At 44.9% G+C, this 26,759-nt stretch overlaps 1 protein-coding gene across 10 annotated transcripts in view; it reads left to right on the top strand.

Annotated features, from left to right (window-relative positions):
- LOC144768485 (uncharacterized) overlaps positions 1-26,759 on the top strand; it is a 255,027-nt gene that overhangs the window by 110,661 nt on the left and 117,607 nt on the right. For 6 of the 10 annotated variants that reach the window (XM_078652185.1, XM_078652180.1, XM_078652184.1 and 3 more), the window contains one exon: positions 11,432-11,485. In XM_078652185.1, coding sequence (XP_078508311.1) covers positions 11,432-11,485 — 54 coding nt within the window. The remainder of the gene's footprint in view (positions 1-11,431; positions 11,486-26,759) is intronic. The other 4 variants (XM_078652186.1, XM_078652189.1, XM_078652183.1 and 1 more) reach the window with 1 other exon arrangement.

Here is a 26,759-nt window from a genome sequence, read left to right as displayed (position 1 = left end):
CCCCCTCGCCCCTTAAGGTGCTAAGCACACCTGCCTGTCGATGCAAGCTCCCCTGATAACCACCTTGAAGGCCTCCCAAAGGGTGGCCCTAATGGTGTCCTCCTTGTCATTATGCTCGAAATATTCCATGTTTGCCATTTTTGTGTCCTCGCGGAACACTTGGTTGTGTAGCGCTGTAGATGGGAGCTGCCAGGTGAAGGCCCGGGAGCGAACTACAGGCAGCTGTAGTTCCAATAGCACTGGGGCGTGGTCTGAGAGCATGTGATGGTAGGTGTGATGCCTGTGCCGACCACGATGCCACGTCCTGTGAAATAAGCCAATAGTCCGGTCGGGACCATGTTGCATGCACATTATTTATACAGGTTCCTTCTTTCAGGTGGGCATTTCCTATGCAGCAGATATCAAGCAGGTCGTGCTCCTGCATAAGGAGGCGCAGTTGTGCAGCGGCCCGTGGGTGTGGTCACCTAGTGTTGCTCTGTCCATTTCAGGATCACGAATGATATTAAAGTTGCCCCTGCAAAATGTTGCACCAGGTCCTAATGCTTCTGCCTGCTGCCATACCTCTGTGAAGAATTAGGGGTCATCTATATTAGAGTTATAGACAGACAGTATCCTGACCGCACGTCACAGCATGCCGCCCGAAAGCAAAACGTATCTGCCCTGTGCGTCAACTTTGACCCTGTGCCTCAGCAATGCTAGCCCCTTTGTATCACAGTCACCACTCCCTGCCTATAGCCTGAATAGGCAGCCACATCATTCTCACCGAACCAGCGTGATCTAAGTCTAGTGGTAGTACTTTCTGCAAGGAGGAGCTCCTGCAGCAGGAAAATAATTATGGAGGCTATGTAAGTATGCAAAAACTTGACATGCCTTCCGATGGTTGTTAAGGCTGCAGATATTCCATGTTAACAATTTAATGTTGTACATGAGAAAGCAGTATTCTAATGTAATGATAATGAACAATAACCCTCATCATGTATAGTGTGCCCGAATATGTTGAAGCAGATAGGTGCTGATGTTAAAAACTATAATAAACCCACCCTCACATGTTATGTTATATGTTATGTTATATCAGCTTATAAAGCGCGCTGCTACCCGAAGGTGACCCCTCAACTTGGTTGTGCACCGTCCTTACCCTCCTCAAACAAACCTTGTAAAGAACTTTTAAGAGGAATCGTCCCAGGGGACAGAGAGAAACCTGGTGAACACCTCCTACCATGTAAGGCAGTGTGGCCGAGTCAAGGATACCAACGAGCAGATTTTAGAAACAAACATCCTGTATAGGCTCTAGTAGAATATATAAGTTATTAAAGGTGGACTTGTCATAAATTTTAACAATAGAACACAGGCGAGGGCGAGAGAGGTATCAAATCAGTCATTATCGCTAAGCAAATGTCCTTCCACTGCCACCGGCGAGCTTTGTGAGGGCCATTTGTCCTTAGTGATGCATTTGGCAAATTTCAAGCCTGCCTTGGCTTCCGGAAGAAATGTTATTTGCCGCCCCAGGTCACCTAGAGCCGGGCAGGATAAACCAAGGCGCATGGGATCTCTACTTTCTGGAGCATGCGTTTAGCTGGGAAGAACTCCCGTCGGGTCACCTGCACCACCCAGTGAAGTCGGGGTAAAAGGATAAGTGTATCAAGCTAAACTCTGAGTTCACTTTGGTGGTAGATCCTTTTTCTTTGACCACTCTGAGGCAGCATGGGACTGGGTGGAGGAGAGGAAGGCTCTGCAGTAACACCTGGGGGAACCAGTGGCAGACACTCTAGGTACATGAGTGGAGGGGCGTCCAAGGCCACAGAGGAAACTATACCATCTACGGAGCGGTAGGCACAAGGGGAGCCCTGCACATGATGGCAACAGTGTAGATGCAACAGTGTAGATGCAATGACTCAGCTGATGTGTTAAGAACTCTTGTGGCCCCCCCTGACTCCAGGTATGTCTGAGAGGCCTAGTCCCCCTCACCTCGGCCTCGTGAGAGGTAGCCCTTGCTGCAGTGTTGGTGAGCAGCTTGTTAAGGCAGTAACGCGCCACTCTGCGGGATGGCAATGATACGGCCGAGCATACTTTGGGTGTGGAGGATAATGCTACAAATAACAATTTGTTGAATGATGGAGGTAGGAGCTGAGTGGGCAATTGCGCACACCCCATGAATTAGGTTTGGAAATTTGGTTGTTGAATGTTCAAACTGGGGTGACCGGTGTGGGCAAGGAAGTATAGACTAGGGTTAGTGGGAAGTTTAGGGCCACAATGCAGTAGTGTCAGATGTTTTTGTTTTACCTCCGGCATCGGCTGCTACATTTTGGGCACGTTGATGTTCCTTTGATCTCCCTATATGGGGGCTCACTAAATCTGGCCCCCACAGGCAGGCAGCTGGGGAATCTCCATGTCACCCCAAAGAATGTTCCGTCCCTGAGCGATCTACCAAGCCCATGTTCCACTAGGACCTGGAAAGATGGGAGGCTCCTCTTGATAATGCATCTAAAATGAATGCCACTACTCACATGACTAAAGGCCAATCAATTCTGTATTATATCCTGGAATGTAAATGGGTTGAATTTTAAAATAAAGCATGGAGAGCAGTCATGCTTTATGCTAATAGACATGCTCCTGATATTCTTTTTCTCCGAGAGGTTTACCTGCTGGGGACCCAGTGCAACTTACTTGGTAGGCATGGCCACACAAGAGTGTTCCACTTGGGTTTTGCCCAGAATTGCAGTAGTGTTTCAGAAAGTGTTCCTATTCCCACTGACAGATACAACTGCAGGCCTTTTAGGTCGATTGATTACAGTGCGAGGGAGAGTGGAGGGATGTCAATGGACACTTATCAGCTTATATCTACCCTGTTGCTTTCAAGAATATAACATCATACACATGTCCAATTCCCTATTGAATACGCCACCGGAGAAGATAATTATAGATGGGAACTTCAGTCTTATAATGAGCCTACGCTTGATGTTCATAGTGCAGGTATTGTAGGCAGGTCCCTCGCTTTGGGCATGTGGACTGCCTCACTATGACTTACAGATATATGGCACCCTTGGAACGGAGCTGACCGACCCTTTACATACTACTCACATGCACACCACTTCCACTCATGCATCAACAATTTCTTCCTCCCGGCACCAGGAGCCGCCTCTGTCTGTCTCTCAAGTTCGAGCCCTGCGAGGAGACTCTCTGACCGCTCTCCAGTGGAGTTGTGCCTTCAGAGGGCAGACATAGGTGGGGTGGGACTTGAAGTCCGAACTCCCAGTGGTTCAGGGATGAGCAGATGGTAGACTTGCAATTGCGCTATTCATTGAGCTTAAAGAGGGTTAATTTCCCTTCCAAGCGTCCCTCTAAGAAGCATTCGCAACAGTTCAGAGAGAGCATGCCATGTCCTACTATAGGGGCAAAGATAGGGAGGGAGTGCAAGAGACCGAGGCGATGAAAAAACAGATTAGGTGTCTAGAAATGCACTCTAATCACGCACAAACAGAGGAAACATTCAAGCAGCTTGAAATACTCAAAAACTCCTTGCGGGGAAAGATGCTGGATTCTGCCTGCTATGATTGGCTTCACTTTTAGCAGCGAATATACCAATGGGGAGATAAAGTAGGCAAACTACTCTATTGACTAGCTAGCAAGAGGTTGAGGCAAGACTGAAAAAGATACCAAATCTGTTATACAATCTTCTAGTCTAGTTCCGACATAGGTCATTGATCTGGTAAAATGTTTAAGAAAATGTATGTTTTCTTTTGAAAAACATTTTTTTAGTAATTGTGTGTATTTGGTGCAGTTAGATCATTTATCATTTCCTCTACCAGGCAGTTATCATAGCAATGTTATGTTGTTTTTACTTAATCCTGAAGCAATAGTATTCAAAAACGTAATAATAATTCATGTGTAAATTAAGTAGCCCTAATCCACAATCCAATTTAGAGAGAATTATTGTATGAAGTGCAAGTCCTAAGCATTTATTGGCCTAAATAAAGTTAAAGAATAAACTCTTGATCTTTTGAAAAGACATTTATATACAAAATACATGGTGCATTGGAGAAAACAAAAATGAAAAGGGGAGGTATTGACATTTTGTTTTAGGGCAATCCTGCTAATTATTACAAGAGGAAGATCTTTGCATTTATCAAACTTTTCTCAAAATCTCCTTATCGAGGGAGCGTAGTTTAGGTCATATGTGTCAAAGGATTTTACTAAAACTAGAATTTTCACATATTGTTTCAGTTACTGCCTATATACGTTCGCGTTCGTCGGTGGTAAAATATCTATTATGGTGTAAAAAAAAAAAAAGAAGTCAAGGTTTGGGTCTTCACATGTATTATTTTACAAGAGCACACATCCCAAAATTTGCCAAAACCCTCCTTAGCCTTGTGTAAAGTAAGATTAACTACTTTAAAAAGTAAAACAATTTTGTGAACTTGTAGTTTTCATTTCAAAGTATTTTGTAGTGGTGTTATATTTCTGAGCTATGACTAAAGGTTTAACAAAAATAAAGAAATAAAATAGTGACATGGTGTAACCCTGTTGTATGCCTCTTAACACCTTGACTTTATCAGCTAGTACCAAATTTACCATCATTTTAGCTTCAGCATATGTGTGGGTATTGACTGCCAAAATTATGAGCTTGGTGACTGGAATCAAAATTCTGCTAGGATGGAAACAAGCATTGGGAAAGCTAGTCGGTCTGGCTTGGTCTGCCAAACTTTTGTCAATTCATCTTTTCTTCTGCTATACTTTTTGCAAACTTTTACTGTTCAGGAAGTGGCAGGTGTTGGTCAATCTATTTTTTTTTTTAACTAAAGGCAAACATCTTTTTGGGGTCTCATAAAAGCACATACATTACCATAGTAGTCCCTGGCCCTGAAGGGAACTATATTTTGTGTGGATGTGCTCATTTTTAAAGGGTAGCATGCCATAACTCGTACTGAATACAGCCAGTGGCTGACACATTGCCCTGTGATGCATGCTTGAGTGGGTTAGAGAAAAATGTGAATTACAAAAGTACAGACAAATGGATGAAATATGGCTTAAGGACCTGTAGATAACTGTCATACACATAATTACAGTACACCTAAAATGACTAGACTAACCTAGACCTAAAAAAGCCAATCATTCTGCATTGGCAGCCTTTGAGAAAGAAGGAATGAAAAAAAAAGAACTAAAGAAGGCAAGAAAGAAGTCCAAAAGGAAACAAAGAATGAAATGATAGAAAGTCCAAAAAATGAAAGAAAGAGGCAGAGATAAAGAAAGCTGGAAAAAGAGAAGAAATAAAGAAAGGAATATGAAAAAAGGAAGGGAATATGAAAAGAAAGATGTGTAAAAGGTGAAAAGGAAAGAAAGAAAAAGTTGAAAAGGAAGGAAAGAGCAAATAAGAGGGAAAGAATTAAAAAAGAGCGCAAGAAAGTAATGATAGGAAGGCGTGAATAATAGAAAAAATGAAGGAACGATAGGAAGGACAAAGAACAAACAAAAGAAGGAATGAAAAAGAAGAAAGGGAGGGAAAAATAACAAGACGAGGAAAAAAGAAGAAAGAAGGCGAGGAAGATGGAAAGAAAGAAAAGAGATAAAAGGAAGATGAGTAAAAGACAAAAGAAAAAAGAAAGGAAAAAAGGGAAAACAAAGGAAGAAAGAAAAGTGGAAGGAATACAAGAAAGAATGAAAGAAATGGTCGACAGATGGAAAGAAAGATGGCAAGAAGGCAGGAAAGAAAGAAAGAAAAGACATATGGAAAGAAAGAAGGAAAGAGGGCAAAAAGAAAAAGAACCAAATGAAAGAAGAAAAAAGCAGAAAAGAGGAAATAAAGAAGAAAAATGCAAGAAAAAGGGAAAGAAAACAAGAAGAGAAAAGAAAGAAGAAAAGTAAGAAAGAATATGAAGAATATAAAATTATATCTAGATGAAAAGAAGGGAAGAAAAGGACGAAAAGAAAATGTAGGAAAGATGGAAAGAAAAAAGAATAGAACGAAAGAAGGAAACTAAAAAGGAAGAAAGTACGTACAAATGAAATAAAGAAAGATGGAACAAAAGAATGAAGGAGAGATGGAATGAGATGTAAAGAAAAACGAAAGGAAAGGAGTAAAGAGGGAAAACAATGAGAGGAAAACAATTCTGAAAGACAGAAGGAAAGATAAAAACGGAATAAAATAAAGCTGAAAGGCTGAAAGGAAAGCGGTAAAGAAAGGTGGAATGATGGAAAGAAAAAATAAAGAAGTGAAAGAAGGAATGACAGAGGACAGAAAGTCCTAAAGGAGTCAGACAAGGCAGGAAGTAAAGAAAGAATGATACTAGGAATGATGGAATGAAAAAAGACCAAAACAAACAAAGAAAAGAAGGAAGGAAACATTGAAAGAAAAGATGAAGGAAAGACAGAAAAAAGAAAGGAAAGAGAGAATTAAGAATGTAATGAAAGAAGGAAGGAACAAAGGCAAAAACACGGCCAAAAGGAGGCAAAGATGAAAAGAAAGAATGAAGGAAAGCTGGAAAGAAAGAAAAAAATGGAAAGAAAGCAGGAGCGCAAGAATGCTGGAAGGAAATGGAAAAAAGCAAAGGAAGAAAGATGGGGAGGAAAGAAAAGGCTAGAAAGAAATACGGAAGGAACCAAAAAAATGGCAGTAGAAAACAAAGACAAACACATGGAAAGTAAGGGTATATGGAAAAAAGAAAAAAACAAACAAAAGAAGTAAAGAAAAAAGAAATTATGAATAGAAAGAAGGCTAAAAAGATGGAAAAAGGTAGCAAAGATGGAAAGAAGGAATGAAGGAAAGATGGGAATAAAAACGGAAAGAAGGCAAAGAAATGGGAAAAGAATAAAGGATAGAAAGAGCGAAAAAGGAGGAAGGAAGGAATAAATTTAAATAAGGTGGGAAATGTGAAAAAAGAGAGAGAAATAAGGAAAGCAATAAAAAATGAATGAAAAAGACAGAAGGCACGAAAGCATGAACGGAAAAAGACAGAAGGAAAGAAAGAAATATGGCAGGAAGGAAAGAACGACACGTACTTTAAGGAACTATAGAAAGAAAGCTAGAAAGATGGAGAGAAAGTAGAAACAAAAGTAAAGAACGAGTGAACGATTCAAAGGATAGAAAGACCGAAGGAAGGAAGGAAAGGGAGAAAAGGCTAAAAGAAAAGAAAATAGGAAAGAAAGATTAAACACAGAAATAAAGAAGGCAAGAAAGAAAGAATGAAAGCAAGAAAGAAAGGATTGATATACTGAGAAGGCAGGAAGGAAACAAGAATGTAAATATGGAAAGAAAGAAACATAGAAAAAAGGAAAGATGAAATAAAATACTGAAAGATGAAAGGAAACACAAGTAAGGAAAGTAGGAAGGTAATAAGGCTGGAAGGAAAGAAAAGAAAGATGGAAAGAAATAAAATAATGAATGAAAGAACAAAAAAGGAAAGAAGCAAAGAAAACAGGAAAGAGGGAATACAGCAGGAAATAAAGAAGGAAAGAAAAAGGAAAAAGATGGAAATATAGAAGACAAGGCAGGAAGGATGGAAATGTGAAAAGAAAAAGAAAGAAAAAAGAAAAAGCAAGAAAAGCATAAAAGCTTGAAAGAAAGTATGAAGGAAAGATAGAAATAAAGAAAAATTATGGAAAGAAAGCAGACAAGTGTAAATAAAGAAGGTAATAAAAGAGAGGCTAGAATTAACGAAATAAGGGAACAAAGAAAGAAGTCAGGAGGGAAAGAAGGAAAGATGCAAAGAAAGAGAAAAGAAAGAAGATAGGGAAAAGGAAGCAAAGGTGGGAAGAAAGAATGAAGAAAAGATAGAAATAATGAAAAAAGGAAAGAAAAATACCAGCGAGGGTAAGAAGGAACAAGAAGGCAGGAAAGAAGAAAAAAACAAAGACTGCAGGCTGTTGTGCTGTGAAATACCAGCGTCAGACGAACAAAGGACAGTTGAAAAGGAATTTGCAACAGCATTGACAGGAATCAGGAACTGATAAAGCCCAGAATGTGGCCTTTGCTCACATCTGGTATAATTATCCTGCTTTCACCCTGGTTTCTAAACACAAGTGTAACACTAAAGTAATTATAAAGTAAAAATAAAAACAGTGGCACTGAAGGGAAAAACCTTGTGTGCAGATAGATATGCTCTTGGTTAAAAAGTTAACCAGTAGCTGAAGTAGTCTGATCCATTGCTCTATGTTGTAGTGGCCAGAAGTAAAATGTGAATGGCACAACAGACCAGTTGATGAAGAGAGGTTGCTGAAAGCCCCTTTAAGTTGATATTTAATGCATATAATTTTATTAAAATCAAAAGATCTTGGCCTGACCTAAAAAGGCATTCCCAGCACACAAAGACATGGGCATTTTCAGCATCCAACAGCTTTACAACTGTCAGTATTTTAACTGTGAGAAAATATTGCTTCTGTTTATCTGGAATAAAACCGTTTTGGACTTTATGTAGCTTACCTTCTGTCAAGTTGGTTATCCTAGTTGCCATTACATTAGTGATTCATTTATAGTCTCCTACATCTAACTCTGCTTTATTATTACTGCATCACACAATGACATTTAAGTGTGCAATAAATTTGACAAATTTAAAAACTGTACCTCAAATATTTTGCTCCTATTTTAAGAAAACAAATTCGAGTGGAGACCTTGTGGGTTTATTGACTTACACAACTATGGGTCTAATTGCTGTGTGTTGGTTTTTAAGGCTCTGGACCCTTTGAAGCTTTATATTTTGAGTACATTATTTTCCAGTCCGACGTGCTATTGTTTTTTTTTTACTCATTCAGAATATAGAGAAACTAAGATTGTCTGTAGTGCATAATATTATCTGTTCACTCCCACAATGAAGTCTTATATTCCTTGGTATGGGGATGGGACCATTTTAATACTGATTGAGTCTAAAATTAAAGGTAGATTTACCTAGGAAGGCAGCATGGTTGATTGGCCTAATGCTTGTTTTCCCAAAAATCTCCTATTCCTTTACCAGAAACACATTTTAGTTTGTGGCTAAACTATTTTTAGAATGGACTTGCCTTGATTGGTTTGGGTATTAATGCAGTTTAGCCACAATGTAAAGTACAAAGTTCCCCAGATTGGGTAAAGAGGAGGTAGAGTATGTCAATATGTAGTGTGTACAGAGAGAAAGAGAAAAGCCAAAGAAGGGGGAAATTCCCTTGTTGGGACTAAAACCCTCACACACCTAGCAAGCTAGATGTCATGCTTCATCATATGGGTTTGCTCCTCGCTGAACTGGCGCTGCAATGTTCAGCGGGCACCCTCAAGGGGGCTCTTTAACGGAGATCTTTAATCCCTGCCATATGGTGCATGCGGGTGTGTGGGGAAGAAAAAGGGGTGTAGTCGTAGGAGGTGAGGTGAAGATAAAAAAGGTGGGTCAGTCCACAAGAGAATTTATTAGAGTGGCTGGCGCCCTTGGTAAAAAGGTGGGAGGGGAGATAGTTGCTACTGGTCTATGTTGGGCAAGATATCTACAACCCCCTGGTGTGGTCAACATGTTTCATGCCTACGCGGCATTTCATCAGGACCCAGGGTGGGACGTACTACACAGTGAAAACAATAATAAATTGTGAAAGTAAAAACTGTAGTCATACAACCTTATGCCAAAAGGTCATAAAGGCGCAGGCAAGGAAATCCTGCTCGGTATGAGTGACCCTAGGGGAGATCGAGAGATGCCCCGCAGTCTGCTCCAGTGGGACCTGCACGTAAGGTCAGGAACCCGGAAAGCGTGCGGTCGGAGCCGCTAACACCTACCCCCACCGTCTGGTCAGGACAGAGCAGTTTGCCTTAATTGCTTATGCTATCAGTTTGTACTCACTTTTCACATCCTTTTATGGAACATTGAGTACAAATGGAGTAATCCTAAAGAGTCTGAGCTGTTCATTAGAGCAGCTCATGCAAGCTCAGCAGCCACCTTTTTAAGTTGCTCTTGATCCCATCTGGCTCTAAAAATCTGTAATTATGTTTTAGGAATTTTTAACGGCGTTGCTTAAACTGCAGGAGCTATACCGGTTCTTAGAATCAAGAAGCATACAGAAGTACACCTATTTATATGTGTGGTATTATATATGTATACATTTAGTGAACTATATTGGTATTTGAAGGCAAATCTAGTTTTATATTTTGAGGCAAGTATATGTTAACGTTTGAGAGTAATAATTTGCCAATGCTTTGGGTCATGCTTTGAGCATTGAAGCTCTGATAATGCTTTATATTCAAAGCCATGTGCGGGCCCATATGCCATGTTTTAAGATAGAAAACGTTTGTCCTGCCTGCTTAAGGAAAATTATGTATTTGCACTTTTTTATGGAGACTAAATATATTGATGCCCTAGATAGAAAACATTGGAAACTGGCTCTCTTCGAAAACAAAATTATCTGCCTAGGCCAACAATATTGTTAATCTATGAGCAGTACAACACCAGAAAAAAAGGATTGCCCGCAGCAATTCCTCTCCTACTGGTCTGTTTCTTGCCCACCCTACCCTTTGTCCCCTAACAAAGAAACTGAAATTAACAAGTTATAATTATCTCAAGTAACTATAACTTGTGCCCTAAAGTAACTTTAAATCCCGCCTTCACCAACATTGCTAATTACCTCTTATATTACATCACTCATAACATTCTGTGACATCATTTATATCTTCTCTGTAACATCTGAAATGACACAATTGATTATAACACTGTACATAGCGGGAGCACAAGTTATAGTTACTTGAGCTAACTAAAACTGGTGATTCTTAGGGGTTGTGTTAGTTTAAAACTGTATGTTTGAACTGACATTTTCACCTAATTATAACATTCCCTGTAACCTATGAGATATATATGTATATGTTATTTTATATATATATATATATATATATATATATATATATATATATATATATATATATATAAAATACATTTCCACTGAAAAAAACAAAGATTACAGGGACGTTATAGTTATACTCAAATTTCACTCGCACAAAACCAGTGATATTCAGCAGTTATAGTTACCTGAGCTAACTATAACTTACGCCCCCCAATACGCTGCTTATGACTTCACATATTACATCACTCATGACATGGTCAGTGACATCACTGATGACATCATCTACAGAACCACTTATTCCCCTATATAACCTCTCATACACACACCCACACAATCACTCACATACCCGTTCACCGACCAGCTGTCTATTAGCTGAATTTGAATAAATTAGTTCAGGTGCTGTAAGGAGGTGCATTTTTTTTCTTCCTTTTCCCAGCTTTTCACTGAAATTGGTAGGAGTCCACCAGGACCTCCATGCATGGTAACAGACCATTTCTGCTGACATTTACTGTTCTTTGCTACCCGCACATTACAGTAATAATGTTCTTAGTCTATATTTTTAAAGCATTGTAGAATACGCTCAATTCTGTTTTTTTCTGATAATTCATGCATTTCTTTTTAATTGCTTTCATTTTTTATATTTTATTGTCAGTAGCAGAACGTGTGGTAACCCTACCCTCCAGAACGGCAGCATCGCGCTTCACCTGTAAGTGTGTCTTTAACATAGTCATTCAGAATCAACTAATTGAGCTCTCTATACATTGTTCTGACTCTATTACAATTTTAGAAACAAAACCATAAAGTGTGTTCCACAGTCTTTGCTACGATATACAGTGTGACTCTTAGCTGAATGATGGGGTTAGAGTAGCATCACTTGATTACAGGAAGAGATGTTCACGTTCTAGTAGCTGTGTCAATCAATATAATGACATAACTGTATTTGTATTTCTGACAGCAAACGCACTTTTCCCCCTCCTGAGGCGGAAGCCGGGAGGTCTCTTGCCTTTCCACTTTATTTTAGCTATTTTAGCTGTTTTTAAAAATCGAATTGTGTATTTCTCTGTGACTACATCTGAGCAATATTTGTTGTGCTGTGTCCCCCTGCGCACAGTAGCGCTTCAGATCCCTTCCACCCCCTCCCCTCTTGCTCCGGTCCTGCTCTCGGCCGAGTATTGACGCCGAGAGCAGAGCACCGGTTTTGGCGGCCATCTTGGGTCGGGTAGTTGGTCGTGACGCGATTGGCAGCATCATAAAAACGGGCAGGGATGTCTCCGCGCAGCGGACGCGGGCAGCGGAAGCGCCGGATCTGTGCCGGAGTCGTGCCAGAGTCCTGCCCGTCTGCGCCCGTCCGCGTCACGGCTGCGACCGGCGTGGCGGCAGACTCTGGCCATAGGCTTACCTACTCTGCAACGGATTTATTATCCTATGCCCTGAATATTACGTCCTGTCGGCCTGTCTTTCCAGGCCGTTACAAAGGTAAATGTCGCTGTCCTGGTTGTGGTTGGTACCCTAACATCTACCGGGTATCTGAGGGTCCCCACTTACTCCCCGTAAATAATTTTAAGTGTTTACTGTTAAATACTCGTTCTTTGCATAGACACGCTCTGGACATTTTTGAGCTATTGACCGTTGAGAAACCACTTTGTCTAATGCTTACAGAAACCTGGCTCAATGAGTCTTCTAACCCTGATATTGCGGCAGCCATTCCTCCCGACTATATAGTCTATAGAATGGATCGGGCACTGGGTAAAGGTGGGGGTGTGGCTCTTGCAGTTCAAAGATCTTTTGCTTGTGCAATCATTCCTTCACCGATCTCCGGCTGCGAATCCCTCGCCTTCTCTATTACACTTACTCCACACCAATCTTTCTCAGGGCTCCTAGTTTATAGACCTCCTGGTCTGCGTGGTGCCTTCTTCGAGGAGCTTCAATCAGCTATTTCCACTCTATGCCTGAAGGTGGAACACTGCATAATGCTTGGGGATTTTAACATTCACATGGATGTCGAATCGGACAGTGAAGCTATTAAAATCACGGACATCACTGCTCCCCTTGGTCTAACTCCCTACATCTCTAGTGCAACTCATGATAAGGGTCACACCCTTGACCAAGTGTTCTCCACTATTCCCCTCATTATGTGCCGTTCCACTCCTGTTTTGTGGTCTGACCACTCCCTGATCAGCTTTTTAATTCAAGGCAGAAGTAAAATCTCTTGTAATAACTCTGACCAACTGAGGCACCCCAGTAGACCCTTTCATAAAATTACTCAGGAGAGCCTTGTTCAAGCGTATCAAGAACATCCTTGCATCCTATCCGGCCATCTCGAAAGAGACCTTGAAACTTTTCAGAAATGGCTTACGGATAGGCTTGACGATCTTGCTCCTCTTTCTACGCCCCGCTCATCCACTAAGCGTAGCTCGGCTCCTTGGTTCTCCAAATCACTGACTCTTGCTAGGCGAAACTGTAAGTTAGCCGAAAGACTTTGGCGGAAACAGTACGATAAGGATGCTAAGTCCGCCTACAAAGCATCTATTAAATCTTATCATGCGGCCATTCTAGAGGCCAAAAAGAATTATTTCGCCAACAGAATTGAAGCTGCGTCAAACTCGTGTAAAGAAATTTTCTCCATTGTCAAAGAGTTTGTTTCTCCTAAATCGAGTTCAGTCCAGCATAAGTTCTCTGAATCCTGGGTAAAGGAGCTGGCTATCTTTTTTAATATGAAAATCAAACTCATCCAAGACTCCTTTCCTCCAGCTGTCCCCAATGTACCTATGATTGATTCAAATTTGTTGTCTTTTCCATCTGATACGTGCCCCACTCTATCGGAGTTCCCACCTTTATCGGAATCTACTTCTTTGGATCTCCTACTCAGAATTAAATCAGGCTCTCCGCTTGACCCCTGTCCGGCGAGTTTTCTTGCTAGCAATGCCAAGATTTTCAATTCCCTGATTTACCCTATCTTGAATTCATCCCTGTCCAGTGGCATGGTTCCGCCAGCATGGAAGAAGGCAATGGTTGTTCCCCTTCTAAAAAAACCAGGCCTTGACCCAGAGATACATGCGAACTATAGGCCCATATCTCTCCTGCCCAGTCTGGCTAAGATCGTCGAGAAGCACGTCCACTCTGTGCTTTCCTCCTTCTTGGAAGACCAGGGGTTACTCCACTCTACCCAATCTGGCTTCCGCTCCAATTTGAGCACCGAGACCGCTCTTTTGGAAGTAAACGAAGCCATTAAGGAAGTTCTCGACGCAGGGGGAAGAGCTATGCTGGTGATGTTGGATCTGTCGGCGGCCTTCGACACCGTCCCGCATGAGGCCCTCTTGAGAAGACTTCACGAGATTGGTCTCCGTGGAACGGTGTTGAGCTGGTTGAGATCTTACCTAGCGAGTCGTCCACAAGTGGTCTGGGCCCCGCCGTACTCCGCAGAGGTGCCGCCTATGGATGTTGGAGTCCCACAAGGGTCGGTGCTTAGCCCGACCCTTTTTAACATCTTCATGACTCCACTGGCGGTACTTGCGGAGTCCATGGGTGCCCAGATCATATCATACGCTGACGACACCCAGCTTCTCTTCACCTGCAAGAAGGGCATGGAGTTTGACGGGGAGAGCATCCGGGGTTGCCTGGGGGCTGTCTTCGACTGGTTTCAGCGAAGCAGCCTCAAATGCAACCCTGATAAATCTGAGGTGCTTTTCTTCGGCTGTCAAGCAGATCCACCGTGGCAGGAATGGTGGCCGGTGTGTATGTCACCCCCTTCCTCCTCCTCTGTGGTTGCAAAAAACTTGGGGATCAAAATTGATAACACCCTTTCGCTGAAAACACAGATCACAGGTCTCTCCAACACCTGTTTTGGTCTGTTAAAAATGCTGCGAAAATTTCTTCCTCTGCTCCCTTTAGTCCACAGGAAGCTGACGGTACAGGCTTTGATTTGCTCCAGGATTGATTACTCAAATGTCCTCTACCTGGGCTTACCGGACTACCTCCTGCACCAACTTCAGGTAGTTCAAAACTCCGCAGCAAGGGCGATCTTTGGCCTACCTCGACAAGCTCGGACTTCAGAGCTGCTTTCTTCCCTTCATTGGCTCCCAGTTAAGAAGCGTATTACTTTCAAGGCTCTCACTTTAGCCCACAAGGCACTCCATTTGGTTGGGGCCTCGTACATTCAGAAAAGGCTTCTTTTCTATAAACCCACCAGATCTCTCCGATCTGAATGTCTTGGCCTGGCAATGGTTCCTCCCATTAGAAGGGTCAGGATAGGTGGTCGTTCCTTTACACATCTTGCCCCAAAACTATGGAATTCCTTGCCTGTGGATCTGCGCCGTACTTCTAATCTGCTTGCCTTCAGAAAGGCCCTGAAAACCTGGCTTTACAAGCAGTAACTTGTTATGTTTGTGTTTTCTTCCATCTTCTTTCTCAGTTTGGGGTCAGAAAGCGCCGGGACACTCCCTGGAGTAGCCGCGCGCTATATAAGCAACCCCAATAACATAACATAACATTAGAAAAATATAATCATAAAAGTGAATCCAGACATAATTTAGTAATCAAGAGTTAAAAAAGCACCGAGTTCCTATGTCGTATTAAGTATTTTACGTTGAGCCAACTGCAAGAGACGTCCTGTCATGATAGAATCTGCAAAAGTGCTGTTTAACATTGCCTGAAATTGTAACACTTCAAAAGAGAAATTAGATACCTTTTGGCATCAATCCCATAAACTTTACAAAAAAAAAAAAACTCAGTACAGAGTGATCAGAAAATTCATCACAGGGGCATACGCAAACAGTTGCACTATTGTATTGACCAAGGGTAAACAACAAGATACTACAAATCGACCCGACTCTGAATCTAGATACGAAAGGTCTTTCCCATTTTTCTAGTGCACACATTAAGGAACTGATTACGATGTCGGATGTACTACTACTCCGCGGTCTCGGAACCAAACAACCTCCGGTTGGTGGTCCGACACCCCCATTACAATACAACATACATTACGTACTCCCATTACTCTACGGCAGCTTGTGCTGCGGCTGTAAACCACCCGTAGCACAAGCTCCCATGGAGAACTGGGACGTTCTGTTAATACCTGCACCGCTTTGCAGGCACCTCAAGCTGGATTAACAGGAGGGCACCATAGGTGTCCCCTCAGCCCACAACCAGAGACCGTGGAGGAATGGGGCTCAGCTACGAGCCCCAAAGTTGCTTTTCAACTGGCTTTCTATGTCGGAAAGCCCGACATGGAAAGACTGTCGGAAACCAACATTGTAATCCCGACGGTTAAGGTGGGGCTCCTTGACCCCATCTGAATCCAACAGGAATGACCGGCCGATTTCACTTTCGAACGGCAGCATTTTAATGCGGCGGTCAAAAGTAAAACCGAAGATGTCGGCCGGAAAGCCACCGACCACATGTCAGAGGCTTTCTGACCGACATCAAAATAGGGCCCTAAGTAGGGTTTAACACCAGGAGTAGTCTCAAAGGTAGTATAATGTTGCAATTAGATTGAATTATTTCTCTAGATTCCTTGTTAATGAATCTATTATCCAAAAAGGACGTTTTGACCCTTGTCTTGCCCTGCTGATTGATAGTAGTGGAATTGAGAAATAATGGGGGCAGGTCCAAAACCCCCACTGAATAACCAGTGAATCTTCAATCAATCAATCAAAGCATTTGTATAGCGCGCTACTCACCCGGAGGGTCTCAAGGCGCTAGGGGAGGGGGGGGGGTCCGCTACTGCTCGAACAGCCAGGTCTTGAGCTGCTTCCTGAAGGCGAGGTGGTCCTGGGTCAGGCGGAGGTGGGTAGGGAGGGAGTTCCAAGTCTTGGCGGCGAGGTAGGAGAAGGATCTTCCCCCTGTGGTGGCTCTTCGGATGCCGGGGACGGCGGCGAGGGCGTGGCCGGTCGATCGAAGCTGGCGTTTGGGAACGTAGAAGTTGAGGCGGCTGTTGAGGTATCCTGGGCCTTGGTTGTGCAGGGCTTTGTGTGCGTGGGTGAGGAGACGGAAGGTGATTCTCTTGTTGACCGGGAGCCAGTGCAGGTCTCTCAGGTGTCCGGAGATGTGGTTGCGACGGGGGATGTCCAGGATGAGACGTGCTGAGGCGTTCTGGATCCGCTGGAGTCTCTTCTGGAGTTTGGCGGTGGTTCCGGCGTAGAGGAGACGGCGTTGACTTGTCTGGTCATGGAGAGGGAGGAGTCCAGGATGAAGCCCAGGTTGCGTGCGTGGTCTGTTGGTTTGGGTGCACTGCCTAGGGCGGGGGGCCACCAGGAGTCGTCCCAGGCGGAAGGTGAGGATCCCAGAATGAGGACTTCTGTCTTGTCTGCGTTCAGTTTCAGGCGGCTGCTCTCCATCCATTCAGCTACCTCTTTCATCCCTTCGTGTAGGTTGGCTCTGGCGGTGGCGGGGTCGTTGGTGAGGGAGAGGATCAGCTGGGTGTCGTCCGCGTAGGAGATGATGTTGAGGTTGTGCTGGCGTGCGATGGCTGCGAGAGGACTCATGTAGATGTTGAAGAGGGTTGGGCTGAGCGAGGAGCCTTGAGGAACGCCGCAGATGACTTCGGTGGCTTCTGATCTGAACGGGGGGAGGCGGACTCTCTGAGATGATCCACTCCAGTGCCTTCTCCTGGATTCCGACGTTGCTGAGTCTCTGTACTAGGGTACGGTGGCAGACCGTGTCGAAGGCCGCGGAGAGGTCTAGGAGGATGAGGGCCGCTTTTTCTCCGTTGTCGAGCAGGGCTCGGATGTCATCGGTTGCTGCGATCAGGGCGGTCTCGGTGCTGTGGTTGGCCCGGAAGCCAGACTGCGAGGGGTCGAGGGATCCGTTCGTCTCGAGGAAGGCGGCCAGCTGCTTGTTGACGGTCTTCTCGATGACTTTTGCAGGAAACGGGAGCAGCGAGATTGGTCGGTAGTTCTTGAGGTCGGTGGGGTCGGCTGATGGCTTCTTTAGTAGGGCGCTGAGTTCGGCGTGCTTCCAGCTCTCCGGGAAGGTAGCGGTGTCGAAGGAGGTGTTGATGATGTCCCGCAGGTGGGGTGCGATGACAGCGTCAGCTTTGTTGAAGACGTGGTGAGGGCAAGGGTCGGTCGGAGATCCGGAGTGGATGGAGTTCATCGTGCGGACGGTGTCTTCGATGCTGATCGGGGTCCAGGCGCGGAGGGTGGTGGTGGGGGGCGGTGGTTCGGTCGTTGCGTGCGTCGGTTGAGTGCTGAAGCTGTTGTGTATGTCCGTGATCTTGTTGTGGAAGTAGGAGGCGAGGGAGTTGCAGAGGTATTGTGAAGGGGTGATGTCGTTGTTTCCGGCGTTGGGGTTGGAGAGCTCTTTGACGATGTAGAAGAGTTCCTTGCTGTTGTGTGCGTTGTTGTCCAGTCGTTCCTTGAATGCAATTTTCTTGGTGGTGCGGATCAGTTGGTGGTGTTTTCGGGTTGCGAGCTTGAGGGCAGTCATGTTGTCCAGTGTTGGGTCTCTGCGCCAGGCTTTCTCAAGGGCTCTGCAGTTCTTGGAGCTCTTGGAGCTCTTGAGTTCGTCGGTGAACCATGGGGCTTTCTTGCTGCCGGGTCTGCTAGGCGGGGTCCTCAGAGGGGCGAGGTCGTCTGCGCAGTCGCTGATCCACTTCGTGAGGTTGGTGGCTGCTTGGCAGGGGTTCGTTGCGCTGTTGGGTGGGTTCTTGCTCAGGGAGGTCGCGAGCTGGTCGGCTGTGATCTTGTTCCAGCTTCAGCGTGCAGCCTGTTGTTGTTGGTGGTGGATCGTGGTCCTTTTGAAGCTGAAGTGGACGCAGCTGTGGTCCGTCCAGTGGAGTCCGGTGGCGTGGCTGAAGGCGATGTCTTTGCTGGATGAGAAGACGGGGTCGAGTGTGTGTCCGGCGTAGTGGGTGGGGGTGGTCACTAGTTGCTTGAGTCCGAGGTTGGCGAGGTTGTCCAGTAAGGTGGTGGTGTTGCGGTCGTTGTTGTTCTCCAGGTGGAAGTTGAGGTCCCCGAGGAGGATGTAGTCAGCGGAGGGGAGGGCGTGCGGGCTGATGAAGTCGGCGATGTCCTCGCTGAATTGTGTGCGTGGTCCCGGGGGTCTGTAGATGAGGGTGCCTCTGAGGGTGGTCTTGGGGTTGGTGTGGATCTGGAAGTGCAGGTGCTCGGGGGGTGCGAGGGTGTCGTCGGTGTTGGTTGTGATGCGGATGGAGTTCCTGTGGACGATGGCGATGCCTCCTCCTGTCTGGTTGATGCGGTCCCTCCGGATGATCTTGTAGCCGTCCGGGATGGCGATGGCGATGTCAGGCGCTGAGGAGGCGGTCATCCAGGTTTCCGTGAGGAAGGCGACGTCTGGAGCTGTGGTGTCGAGCAGGTTCCAGAGCTCGACGGCGTGTCTGTGGATGGAGCGGGTGTTGAGCAAGATGCACTTCAGGTGGCTGCTGCTGTTGCTCGTCGAGGTCTTGGGCGCTGCTGGAGTGGTGTTGGTCCGGATGCAGGTGAACTTGCAGAAGTTGCAGCTGAAGGGTCCGTGGGTGCGTCTCGGGGTGGCTTGGTAGCATCCCGGGAATCGGCCGGCGTTGAGTGCGTTGAGGGTGGCGGCGTCGTACGTCCAGCAGGTGGGCTTGGGTCTGCGGGGGCCAGGGGTCCTGGCACGGGGCGTGGTCCAGGCGCGGACGGGCGCAGACGGGCTTACCTTTGGCGCACCTTTGGCGCTTAGTCGGCGCGCCCGCTGCGCGTACGCACGGTCGCCATTTAAGGCGAAGTGCGAGGGAGGGAGGAGCAGCTGGGAGGCGGGAGCGGGGAGGGTACAGAAAGGAATAGTGGGTGTGGCCGCACGCAGGCGGCGGGAATCGGAGAGCGGGGCACAGGGACACAGAGGCTACGGTGAGGCAAACAAGGGGAAAACAGCCAACAATGTGGGGAACAGGCACAGAACAGTGGGGAAATAAAAACGAACTAAACGATAAATATAATCACAGTGTGCTAGACAGGCTGCTACGAGCGCGAAGCAGCGGCGGGGGCGGGGGCGCCGGGGCGGGCTCAGCGAGGCTGAGACAGCAGCGGGGGAGGACCGCACATGCAGCAGCTGGTGGCCGTGCGGCACGGGGGTGTCCTAATCTTGGTACAATCATTGCAGCTTTAGCTGTCAGTGAATATATTTTGGTTCATAGTGGCATGGGGTTGGACCACACAGAAAGCCATAACCGCAAAGGGGCAAGCTTAATATGATCCTCTATGTAGGAGAGCCTCAGTTCACCAAGACAGAAAAAATGAGGACATCTCGGAGGAAGTGAAAGTAGATGCTACTAAACCGTGTACGCATTTCCCCAACCACCTGTGCCATATAGGGTGATCGGAAGACACTGAGTATTAAAAATGTCAAACTGGGGTATGATGGCACTACTACCTACTGTGGCTTTTAGATTAACTAATGCACCCACTGAGCGACTAAGCTTTTAGCATCTAATTATTATGTTGGAGACCATGAATTTCCAGAGTCAAACGCAATACCATGATATGGAAATGGATACACCTTCTCAAGAGTATTACCATCAGTGGAGGCAAATCACATATTCAGACTATTAAAGCCACAGCACAATGGTCTCTAAATCTCACTCCATCAGAAAAGTGGGAGCCTAAATTCTAAATATTAATGACTATGAAAAAGACAATAGGTCTACTTTGGGTCACAGACCCCTTGATAAATCCAATAGGCCTAGCTTTATATATTTTGGTGTTCTTAGCCTTTGATAAAGTCAGTAGGTCTTCTTATTTAAAATTGCACCCTCTATATTGTGACATCACATAGTCAGCCATTCGTGCCCACGGAGGATGGGTTGGCATTGCACCCAATCCCACCATCACATTGTGCACAGCCATGCGCTACAGAGGGATAGTGCGCCCACGGGGTAAGGATGCAAATAGTTAGTTGAAAATGTCAGTTAAAGCATACCATCTTAAACAAACAAAACCACTGAAATTAACCTGTTATAATTATCTCAAGTAACTATAACTCGTGCCCTAAAGTAATTATAACTTGCGCCTTCGCCAACACTGATAATTACGTCATATATTACATCACTCATGACATGTTCTGTGACATAATTGGTATCTTTACTGCAACATCTGAATTACATTATTGATACCAACACTATATGGCGTGAGTGAAAGTTATAGTTACTTGAGATAACTATAACTGATGAATCTCATTGGTTTTGTTAGTTTAAAAACATGTTTTAACTGACATTTTCACCTAATTGTAACATTCCCTTTCAGCTGCGGGGGGGGGGGGGTTCGAGGAATGTGTGCTGTAGATACACATGCTTTGCATACTCCTGCCATGTAGTGTTGGGTCCGGATGTTTGCAAGTTGTTTTTCTTCAAAGAAGACTTTCCAGTAATGGGGAAAGGTGACTCCTCCTTTCGGTGATAGTGCGAACCCTAACTGTGTTCGGACATATATTGCTTTTTCTCCGGTTCTGAACCGTTCTTCGGGTTCCCCTCGGTGCGCAATCCTCTCTACCCTCAACAATATTGTTTTGTACATGTTTCTCACCTCTCTGCGTGTCGTTATGGTCAACAGAATCTACTTTTCGATCAGAAAGCTTGTGGATGGCCTTCGGGCCTAACTGCATCTGCCCAGCTCTCCGTCAATGGAACGAACACCTTCAAATTCTGTCCTCCATGCCGCGCAAAGTATCTGTGCACTGACTCACACCAGGTATGTAACTTGTGCTTCTCTCTGCAGTTCAAAGAAAAAGACTGCGACGCTTGCAGATCGTCTCGGTCAAAAAAAGCCTTCATTATCGTCGGGCTCGATGTAGTTCTCTGCAGAGAGATCCCCGGTCAGACCTGCACCCTAAGATGGACGCTGAGGGGACTGGCTCCCCAACAGGTTACATTAGGTAAAAAGGACTTCCCAGCCATCTCTAACGACACCCCCCGTGAAAGTTACTAGCCTGGGCTGAACAAGAACAATGGAGCACAACGAGATGAGCTAACACATGCCAGATGGGAACATTTGTATCAGTGATACAAGGCCACGGTGCTGGGTTTCAGCATCTCCTAAGGTGGGGGCAGAAGCTACACATTCAGCTAATCATGTGATGGCAGAATATCTTATTCATTAGCAAGTCAAGGAAACAGCCTTGGACAGCAGGAGAAATGATAACAAAACACAGTGTTCTGCTGAAGCAAGCAATATGAGCACTGAGGCCTAACCCAGGCACAGTCTAATATGGATTGGGAAATTCAAAATGGATGCACACTGGCTAACTAAAGCTTACATGTTGCGAGGATAACTCAGTGGGTTTGTGGTATATAAATAAATAATACCGGATCTAGGTTTGACTGGACATAGTAATAACAGATAGCTCAATAAATAAGAGTCAAGATTCGAGGTAGTAGGAGTTTGCAGGTTTAATACAGCATAAAGGACAGGAACAGGACAACCTGCACAGGAATAGGATGGCAGCTCCTGGGACAGGATTGGACTGGCGTAACATTTAATAACAGTGCACAAGCATATATACTAAAACAATTGCATTACAATACATACGATAGGTGGAGCAGTGGGTGTGGTCAATAGCAGTCGCGAAAGATAAGGGTGAAAATGGGTGTAACAGGAGGCGTATACATAGACATGTGATGTAAACGTAACAGAATATGTCATAAATGGGGCGGAAACATGGAGGGGGCTACCTAAGGAGCCGGGACCTCTAACCTAATGGTGCACGCAAACTGACAATGACGTGTTACTAGGAGAAGCTGGGGGCTATGACTTCTGCGCTAGGAGCAGAGACTGAAGTCTGGAGAGTCAGAGCGACATGTACCTAAACACTATCTAGTATCTGATGTTTAGAGAACATGTTGATAGAATCCAAAAGTTATCGGGGTAAAGGCTAACAGACTCTAAGACTGGTGCATGCATTATTCTACATGTAGTGCGTGTTGAGGAATATTAAATGACCATTAATACAGTATTTCTCTTACATGGAGACGTAAAGACTAGACGATGACTGAAACTATTGATGCGATTCAGTAGCTTAGGAATGCAGAGAAGGAGGGCTGGACTGATAACTAGAATCATAACATACTTTTGGCAGACTCGTAGGCAGAGCCAGGCCGAGCCGGGCACTGTGAGGCAGGAAGTAAGTGAAGGGTCAGGAATACAGGTGGGGGCTGTATCGCTCCTCAGCGAGGGCTCAGGAGACAGGAGCTGAATCTGGTGTCCGGGCCCTTTTGAGGCCTAGAAACGGGGACTTTTCAATGAAATAACGTGCACACTGGGAAACGTGGCAACGTAGCTTTACATAGGCCTAATACTCGTAGCTTTCACGAGAACTGGAAACTGGCATACTAGAGATGGACACAACTGTAATTGCGTCTTTAATCAAACATGGGGAATACATATGCATATTAATCATGCACACATAACATAAGATGGGGGACACGTAGGGACACAGAACATGGCAAAATTTACTTTTCCACATTCCCTCCTTGTCACTACGTTTCCATCAGGAAACATCAATATTCATGATACCATCTATCATTTCATACAGTATCATTTGCTCGTCTCGAATTGTCTTGGAACGGGATTTAGGACGGGACTTGGGACTAGGAATACAAGAGGTAGCACAAATGCCACAAATCTCAGGGCCACATTGTATACAGAGGCAGCAACTGAATATGATCGCTACTGCAATACCTAGAAAGGACAATACTTTCCATCCCCAGACGGAAATTATATTCCAGAACCAACCGGACCATGTCCAGGTGCCTGGATCTTGGTGTAACATATGGGCAATTTTATGGAGTCTGGTTATAGCTGAATAAACAGACGGCGCGTTATTTGGAATGAAAATGCAGCAACTAGATCCGATGACTCTACATGCCCCGCCCCTATCGGCCAGTATGACGTCAAGGACGAGACGATTCTGGAGCACGACAATTCTCATAAAGGATTGCTCTTCGGTTAAGTTACCTAGAGCAGAAGTAGTCTCAATCACTACTGCTTCAAGTGTTCTGGTTAATCTACGTATCAGTTTACTATTTACGACAGTACCTAAATAGGGAAAGACACCTTTATTGATATCTATGTATTGTTCTAGAGCAGTTTCAGTATAATCGACAATCGGGAGGTCTCTCTTGTGTCTAGTATGTACTAGGTGGGAATTCCTATGATAGTCAGGTGGGGCTAGAAAAACTGGTGGCAGTAGGAAGGAAATGTAACAGGTTCCCTCCCAATCGAGGGGCAGACGAACATATGCGGTCTGACCACAAACAAAATAAGAATGACGTGAAGCTTTAAAAATAGATTTCCTACTGTCACTATACTTGACAATAGTAGTACAATCACTATGTCCTACATGTACGGAACCATTCTTTCGGACACACAATTCGCCTTTGACTGGTAATACTGACATAGCAGGTAAGTCTGGAGTAGAATCAGACTGAACATTCAGGACCATGAAATTCGAAGAATAATTACCTAAATTATAAACTTCATTTTCTAGATCTAACCCTGTTCTGTGGGGAAGACCTTGCTTGTCTGGAAAACATGTACTGTTAAGAAAAGACATATCTGTTGAGGATGACGTTAACGTGGACCATGCTCCACATGAACCATTATGTGAAAATGGATAAGGAAAGAGTGGCAGAACTCCCTTCGGTGTCTGGAAAGGGGGGAGTCGACCACACACCCAACAATTAGTGGCATTGCTGGTCTGGTGTGAATAATGTAACATGCGGATAAATGAGTTGTTACGCATAGCAAGACGATAGGAAAGTTCATGAGGAGGCAGATCACTAAACGTGTGCTCTACTGTAACATTAGAAGACTTATTTACATGAGGAATAGGAAAATACAAATAAAAAGCATAACTTGTGCAGGTAATCATAAGGCTGAAAAACAATATGAAACTTAGAAAAACGATACATCGGATTGAGTTTTGACTAACTCTCTCACTATGGGGGTCTATTTTATACATGTCAGAAACCGGTCTAACCGTTTCACCTAGGGGAGGACTTAGACAATCAAACTGGCTGACTTATTTTACTAGACCTTAATTTCTTCTTATACTCCTGTTGCAGAGTTTTCTCTAACAGGGAGGGATTTGTATCATTGTCTTTTGCGGGACAGTCCTTGAGAATAGTACTTTGGCAGTCTTTCAAATCCTCGGGAATGTTCTTGGAAACAGTCTTTAATCCATAAAACTTTTTCACGTGAGACAGGTGGACCCAGCCCTTCCTGCCTTCCAGCTTGACGGCAGTACGGGTGGCCAAGAGTACTTGTTTTGGCTCCTTCCAGCGAGGCTCCAGCGGACTTGAACGATCAAAGTTCCTTACAAGAACCAAACTTCCGGGAACGATGTCATGCGGTGCCACCTCGGTATTGTCTGGAAATGCGGCAGAAACCTGTGAACGACAAGAGTGCAGGGCAGACATCAAGGAAGCTAGGTAATCTGTCAGCATATTACTTGAAACATCTGTAATACTTCGGGGTCTAGGTGTACCCCACATATTAGGGGGGCGGCCAAAAACGACCTCGTACGGGGACAGACCTGATCTGGAATGTGCGACCATGCGCATATAAAACAGAGCGACTGGCAGAGCTACTAACCAGTCTACACCTTTTTCTTGACAGACTTTGGCAATGCGGATTTTCAGGGTCTGATTATGTCTCTCTACGAGACCGGCTGCTTCAGGATGGCGTACACAATGGAACTTCCACTGGTACCCTAACAAAAGCGAAACGTGTTTCATCAGTTCAGATGAGAATGGCTGGCCGTTATCAGAATATACGACCCTAGGGAGTCCATAACGGGGGAAGAACTCACGAACCAACTGCTTGGCAGTGGTCGTGGCTGTGTAATCTGGGACTGGATATGCTTCTGTCCACCTGGACAAAGCGCATACAACTACGAGAACATACTTGAAACCTCGACATCGCTCCATCTGAATATAATCCATCTGGAGGACTTCAAAAGGGTGGTCAGGGGGCTGGAATCCACCTTGTTCCACCGGGACACTTTTACCTGGATTAAACTGGCAACATATCATACAGGTACGGACTTTCTGCTTGGCTGCAGCTCGTAAATGCTTGTTAAACCAAATGTTCTGGATACTATCTAACATAGCTTTTTCTCCTAAATGTGCTGGACTATGTGCGGTATTGATAATGACTTGAACCATAGAGTCGGGGAGAAACCATGTGGCTCTACCCTTCGTTACCCATCCCTGATCTGTCTGGACCCCTCCTTGTTCGGACCATTTCTTGATTTCATCGGGAGTAGCATGTAACTGGATATCTATGACATCTTGAGTAGGGTCCTTAACTGTCATGCTAGTAGTCGGATCTGGAGTATGTGTCTGTGTCGGGTTAACTGACATGTCTGGAGTCTGTGCTGTAAGCTTGGCTGTGCGATCTGCTAGATCATTACCTTGAGAAATAATGTCAGTAACTTTCGTATGTGCTTTGCATTTCATGATAGCAATAGATGTCGGTAAATGTATTGCATCTAACAGAGCTTGAATAAGGAGACCATGCTGAATCTTGGTTCCATGAGAAGTCATGAAACCTCTCTCCTGCCAGAGCACTCCGAAGTCGTGTACAACTCCGAATGCGTAGCGTGAATCTGTGTAAACATTGACTTTCAGGTTCTTGGCGTGTATGCAGGCTTGAGTCAGAGCAACTAGCTCTGCTGCTTGAGCAGACAGGGTGTCAATACGGTGTGTTTTAACAACTTCAGTGTCAGTAGTCACTGCATACGCGGCTACTAGTTCTCCTGTACTTGTTCTCATACATGAACCATCCACATAAAGTGTCAGGTCGGGATCTGGTAATGGAATATCTGTCAGATCTTGTCTTGGCTTTGTCATAGTGTTAACTACTTCCACACAGTCGTGTGTGGCAGGATTCGAAATAACTGATGGTAACAGTGTAGCAGGATTTAGAACGTTGCAGCGTCTGATTTCTATGTGTGGCTGGAACAGTGTCAGTTCATAACCTGTTAAACGTGCAATTGTCAAGTGCTGAGTC

This window comes from Lissotriton helveticus, chromosome 7, assembly GCF_964261635.1.
Source record: "Lissotriton helveticus chromosome 7, aLisHel1.1, whole genome shotgun sequence".
In the NCBI taxonomy this organism is placed as follows: domain Eukaryota; kingdom Metazoa; phylum Chordata; class Amphibia; order Caudata; family Salamandridae; genus Lissotriton; species Lissotriton helveticus.
This window is presented reverse-complemented; position numbering and strand designations above follow the sequence as displayed.